The sequence below is a fragment of the Leucoraja erinacea genome, chromosome 11, assembly GCF_028641065.1.
Source record: "Leucoraja erinacea ecotype New England chromosome 11, Leri_hhj_1, whole genome shotgun sequence".
NCBI classification, from domain to species: Eukaryota; Metazoa; Chordata; class Chondrichthyes; order Rajiformes; family Rajidae; genus Leucoraja; species Leucoraja erinaceus.
The window spans coordinates 15,136,193-15,142,818 of NC_073387.1; the positions used below are offsets into that span (position 1 = coordinate 15,136,193).

Here is a 6,626-nt window from a genome sequence, read left to right on the forward strand (position 1 = left end):
GGGAGGGATGGCAAGAGAGGGAATGCTGGGGTGACGAAGTTAGTGAAATCAATATTCATGCCCCTGGGCTGCAAGCTGCGCAAGCAAAATATGTGATGCAGTACCTCCAATTTGCATTTAGCCTCACTCTCGCAATGGAGGAGACCTAAGTCAGTAAGATCAGTGTGGAAATGGGAAGGAGAATTAAAGTGTTTAGCCACCAGGTGATCAGGTTGGTCCAGGCAGACTGAGCAAAGGTGTTCATTGTTCTTTATCTCTCTACATCATCGTCTATTTATGTGGTTTCCTGACTAGTCTGAATAAGGGTCTTGACCCAAAACGTCACCCGTTCCTTCTCTCCAAAGATGCGGCCTGGCCCGCTAAGTTACTGCAACATTTTGTGTTTCACATTGGGCAAAGGAAGTGGAAACAGTGTACACCATCAGTGGGGGTGGGGAGGTTGGTATCCAATCCCAAATACTTCCAGTACATCTTAACCACAACATATAGAGTTCCTGCTTGAAAAACAAACTGGAGTGGTAGTCCAATGTAGGTTTGAACTTGCGAACAATTATTGATTCAGTAGAGTACTGGATCGGTTAGCAAGAATTATATTTGCCAGCAGCAATAGGACAATATTTAGTCCGGTCTCTACAGACCCGCTTCTTTAGTTTGCAAGATGCAACTTTGCAACTTTGTCAAGTTGGAAAGCTGAGAGAGAATTTTACATGGATTCGAGGGTCTAAGCTATAGGGAGAGGTTGAGCAGGCTGCGACTTTGTTCCCTGGAGCACAGGAGGATGAAGGGTGATCTTATGGAGTTGTACAAAATCATGAGAAATAGATCTGTTAGATGCACAGCCTCTTTGCCCGAGTAGGGGAATCAAGAACCAGTGGGCATAGATTTAAGGTGAAGCGGGAAAGATTTTATAGGAATCTGAAGGGTAACCTTTTTACACAAAGGGTGGTGGGTGTATGGAAGAGGTTATGAGAGGTTGTAGTTGAGGTAGGACTTTTGGATTGTTTAAGAAACAATTAGACAGGTACATGGATAGGACAGGATGAGAGCATGCTGACTGGTTGCATCATGACGTGGTTCGGCAACTTGAGCGTCCAGGAGCGGAAAAGGCTGCAAAAAGTTGTAAACACTGCCCTGTCCATCATCGGCTCTGACCTCCCTACCATCGAGGGGATCTATCTCAGTCGCTGCCTCAAAAAGGCTGCCAACATCATCAAGGACCCACACCATCCTGGTCACACATTCATCTCTCCACTGCCTTCAGGTAGAAGGTACAGGAGCCTGAAATCTGCAACATCCAGGTTCTGGAATAGTTTCTTCCCCACAGCCATCAGACGATTAAACACAACTTCAAACAAATTCGAACTATAACAGCATATTGCACTTTATCTGTTTATTTATGTGTGTGTATATTCTATGGTACATGGACACACAAATATGTTGCCTATAATATTCTGTTGTGCTGCTGCAAGCACAAATTTAATTGTCCAATCTGGGACACATGACAACAAACTCTCTTGACTAGACTTGACTTGATGTTTAGATTGGTATGGGCCAAATGCAGGCGAGTGGGACTAGTGTAGATGGGTTTACATGTTGGTTGGTGTAGGCAAGTTGGACTGAAGGGCCTGTTTCCACACTCTCTGAATCTATGATTGTATGACCTGTGTAAGTGTCAACCTGAACGAGAGAGAGGCTAGACATCCAGTTGAACGGGAAGAACTCAGGAAAGATATCTAGCCTTACGAAGATAACATTGAGCTGCCAATGAGAAAGTGAGTGGTAAAGGTGGAGGAGGGAGTGATAATTGTAATTTTCAAGTTTGTAAAGCTAGTCGATCAATTCAGTGATATGGATTGGGAGGATGGTTTGTAGTCCTGTTTGTGGTTCAAAGTTTAACCTCTGGGGTGGAAGAGTCTATATGGAAAGATATGGTAAATGTAATTGAGGAGGTCCAATCTGCTATAAAAGGGCAAAGTAGGGATTGGAGCAATGGCTTCCTGTTCCACCTGGCACAAGCTGTGTTGTAAGCACAATACCATCCTCAGTTGAATTCTCTGCCACAGAGGAATTCTCTGCCAAAGAAGGCAGTGGAGGTCAATTCACTGGAGTTTTAGCTCTCAGATCTAAAGGAATCAAGTGATATGGGGAAAAAGCAGGAATGGAATACTGATTTTAGATGATAAGCCATGATCATATTGAATGGCTGTGCTGGCTCGAAAAGCCTAATGGCCTACCCCTGCACCTATTTCTCTATGTTTCTATGTTTCCTCTACCTCTAGTTCTTAGAAGCCTAACCTCCAGGATAAAACCTATGGAACAGGTTACTTCTTAGGCTGCTGGCTTCTTGTAGTAAATGGAAAGCTTCCATCCTTGTTGCTCACATCCCAGCCACCATTCGTTAAATCCAGCCGCAATTTAACCAACATAAATTATTTAAAATCTTCACATCTTTTCAGTCCTACCTCGCCCGTTGGGGGAGGCTAAGATTCACACCAACGATTTTTACCTGAGTCCTCTTTCACATTTGCTCAGAAAAATTAACTTGGTGATATTAATTAGATAATTAGAACATAGAACAGATTCCCGAATAGGCCCATCGGCCCCCGATATCTGTGCCAATCATGATGCCATGTTAAACCACTTCTTCCAGATCACTATCATAACTACATCCACGACCACATCAGATAAGTCCAGAGGTCAGAATTGAACCTGCATCATTGAGGATCTGCTTTAAACTTTCCCCCTTTCATCTTAAAGCTATGCCGCTTCGTATTTGATATTTCCACCCTGGGAAAGGGATCATGATTGCCTATGCTCTCATAGTTTTGTGAACTTCTATCCGGTCTCCCCTCAGCCTCCAACCTCTCAGAGAAAACAAAACCAAGTTTGCCCCGTCTCTCCTTATGGCTAATACTCTCCAATAAAGGCAGAATCCTGGTAAACCTCTTTTGCACCCTGCATGAATAATTGATTCATCATGGAATGGAAAAATCTTACGGTCAGCGGTAGAAAGAAGAGACATTGCATTACACTTTGTCACCACCTCAGTATGTCTCAGCGGACTTTACAACACCTACGTGTGAGATAAGAAACTATTGTTGGTGCATCTGGATACTCCTAGATACTTTCTAAAATCCCCATGTGATATTAATAGCCACCAAAGACATATAGATTGCAATCTGAATTTAATGTTAAACTATTACATTACTGTAATATTACATTGATCGGTGCACATCTGATGATTTAATAACTAAATCAGTTTATTATTTCACTTTCAAATGCATGGGTTCATTTAACAAATCAGAATGAATACGTAACAATGTTTTGAAACATTTCTGCTTCAAAAGTGACTTCAAATGATTACAGATTTTTAAAGATAAAATTACTATTTAAGAATAAAAAAGCCATATTTGCTCAATCTGCATCTCACTATGACGGAGTTATCATGTCCTCATGGTGCAGGCAGAATGAGGTTATAAAATTGTCCTCATTGTAAGTAATATATTCCCTAGTCCAGCAACAATTCAATTTAAGAGCCTTGGCAATATGACCATTTTACTACAAATTACTTTGTTAGCCTAGGCTAGCTGATGTTAATAATATACGACTGAATTGACTGAATGCTAACAAAAATAAATTCTACCAGTACTTACATAAGTGATGTTATCTATCCATTCCCATGGTACTTGTAAAACACTTTGATATATTCATGACATATCCTCCAGCTTCCTAAACCTCTATCTCTACCAACTGACGCTATTTACCGATGTAATTCTGCCTGATTTACGGGGGCATTTTCTCCATTTCCATTAATTCACCTGAGAAAACGGAATGCAAGAGCATTCTGCAGGTCGACTTCAGCCATTGGTGTAAAAATCACTGCTCTAAACTCACATCTCTGATAGAATAGTTATTCACAGTACATGCGATGTACATATTATCACAACACTGCTGTTTTATACTGAAAGCAAGGGTCATTCAGAATGGTATGCCAGATTTGGATTCATACGTTAATTTTAATTATTATTTTTTTATGATGGACATTCAGAAAATTATTCCAGATTTGGATTGATACAATTAATTAATATTTTTAAGATAGATCATTAAAAATATTAAATAATGTCTCAATTCAAATCTGGCAACCGTTCTGAATGATCATTTTCTTACTTTTGAATTTCTCTTAATTCCTTTCCACAAGGACAATAACAATAACAACCCTTCGTTACAGGATAGGAAAATATAAGAACTATAAGCCTTACTGAGGTTGCATCTTTTCCATCTACCAGTGTTAGATCTTCCAGGTACCAGACATCCTGAATCATGTACATCTCTTTAAGGCCTTTATTCATGATTTTCATTAGAGTAATATACACCTCCTCGTCTCTGGTGACTAAAGTAAAAAAAAGGAAAAGTTATAGCATCAAAACCTTAATATGTTTTAAAAGAGCTATAAGTCAGCGCACAATTAAAAGACAACGTAATTATTTATGAAGACTTTGCATTGACTACCTGTAATGCACAAGCAGTAATCTTCATTTTCTTCAGATACCTGAATTGGCAAAACGTGGACCAAGCGTTCTCCCTTTGGACCAAAGACATTTTCTTGAAGCATTGCCTTCCGTCCGGTTGACATTTCTATTACACGTGAAATGATTTGGCACTCCCCTTATGCTTCGGCTTGCAAAGCTATATTTTACTATATTTAACCCATTCAAAGAATTTGTAGTTAATGCACACTGACAGCTGTACAGAATATTGTATTGGCTTGGGAAAATAGAGGAGGCAAAACGTACTGCACATTTAAGTGATGAGACCCATTAACAATCCATTAAATTCTGGACAGAGAAATAATGAGTCTGTGGATGGTTTGAAATGTTTGGTCGGGAGGGCAGTCAGTAACCTGAGATTACACATCGATTGTGAAAACTGAGCAAGAGGCCAGTCCAGGCAGAGGCAGAAAGTGAAAGTGGATTGATGGATGGCCAGCTACCTTAACCAATTCCAGATGTGGTCAGTTGTCACCAACCCAAATTCAATTGAATAATTTTTTTTAATTGCTGAGCATTTAATGCAGACTGACGGTGTCAATGATGCAGATGCAATTAGTTTGAGACAAGCTACACTTCCTGGAATGTATGCGATGGGCAACATTCAGTCCAGACTATTAACCCAGGTCTCAGAGGACAACTGTTGGTGAATGATGGGCTTTTCATGAAACAGAAAGACATTTTACTTCCGGTTACCATAGCAACTTTTCTCTTCCACTGTCAGTCCATTAGTCCTAGATCACAGTTGGGCCATTAAAGACTAGTTACATCTGACAACTTACAAGCTGTTTGAAACATTGAGTCCAGTTCCTATCTCTCACAATAATAGATTCAAGACATTGATCCACTCGGTTACTATGACTCATAAACTCCACTGCCTCTTTTCTTAACACTTATTAGAAATTTGTTGAAGAATATTATTACAAATGTTAATTATATTTCTGGCCATGATTATTTGATATTCAAAAGACAATAACATAGACAGAAATTAATAAATTAGTCAAAAATGAGTCTAACATCCTTTTAGACATTGTCCCATCATCTCAAGAGTCAAGAGAGCCAATAATGTTTCATTGTCATATGTACTGAAATGGAACAATGAAATTCTTACTTCCAGAAGGACAACGGGTTTGTGAACACAATACTCTCCCATTACATTCACTATTCTTTTCCATGAGTTGAGAATAGAAGCTTAAAGATTTATGGTTAAGAATTACTGCTCTCGGGGAAAATTCTATATTGCATTTAAATGAAGCATTAACTATAGAATGAAAAAAGAATTTAATCGCATTTGCCATTTTATAATTTGTAATTATACCAGCACCACTTATGTAGTAAAAATCCTGACCTGGGGTAATTTCTCCATAGTTTTGTAATGTTAGAAATGTTGCAGGTCACCTTTTGTTTTTACTAAAAGTTGCATTAAGAGCAAAAACTTCATTTGCAAATTAAAACAGAAAATGTTTTGGAGCTGAAATGTAATTCTGTTTCTCTTTCCATAGACGCTGTCTGACCGGTTGAATGTTTCCAGCATTATCTAGCAGAATAGCACTGAATTACTTCCACATGTTCACGCACTTGACAGAATATAACCCATTAGGTGGAGCTGTGAAGCTAACTCCTAAAAGAGACATTGCACAATGTAATCAACACTCTTACAGCCACTTGGCAGTGTTGTTTCTTTGCTTAGGTGAAGATTATGCACAGTGCAAGATGAGACGCCAGCTCGGAGAGCAAAGAAGCTGTCAAATCCTCAGGTAAAAGAGGCATATAGAAGAGTTTTAGCATCAGATCCAACAGATAAGCAGCAAATGCAGCAAATTGACTGTAGGTCAGGCTACATCTGTGGGAAAATAAATAGTTACTACTTTTGGAGACATTTTCTGTTTTTAACTTGCAATTGAAATTCTCACTCATTATGAAGCATTCTCTCTGTTTTTCTTCTTACAGATGCATCCTGATCTGATGAGTCTTTTTTGCATTTTCTGCATATTTCAGATTTCCAGCATCTGCAAATTATTTTGATTTACGGCAATTAGAACTGCTACTTCACAGCTCAAATGATCTGGGTTCAATCCT

The 6,626-nt window shown here is 39.1% G+C and overlaps 1 protein-coding gene across 1 annotated transcript in view; it reads right to left on the reverse strand.

The window, feature by feature from the left end:
* Positions 1 to 5,426, reverse strand: part of LOC129701487 (exocyst complex component 1-like) — a 29,582-nt gene extending 24,156 nt beyond the window's left edge. The window contains exons 1-2 of the mRNA XM_055642699.1: positions 4,510 to 5,426; positions 4,260 to 4,390 (exon numbers count right to left, since the gene is read on the reverse strand). Coding sequence (XP_055498674.1) covers positions 4,260 to 4,390; positions 4,510 to 4,633 — 255 coding nt within the window. The 5' untranslated portion in view covers positions 4,634 to 5,426. The remainder of the gene's footprint in view (positions 1 to 4,259; positions 4,391 to 4,509) is intronic.
* Between the last annotated feature and the right edge of the window lie 1,200 nt (positions 5,427 to 6,626).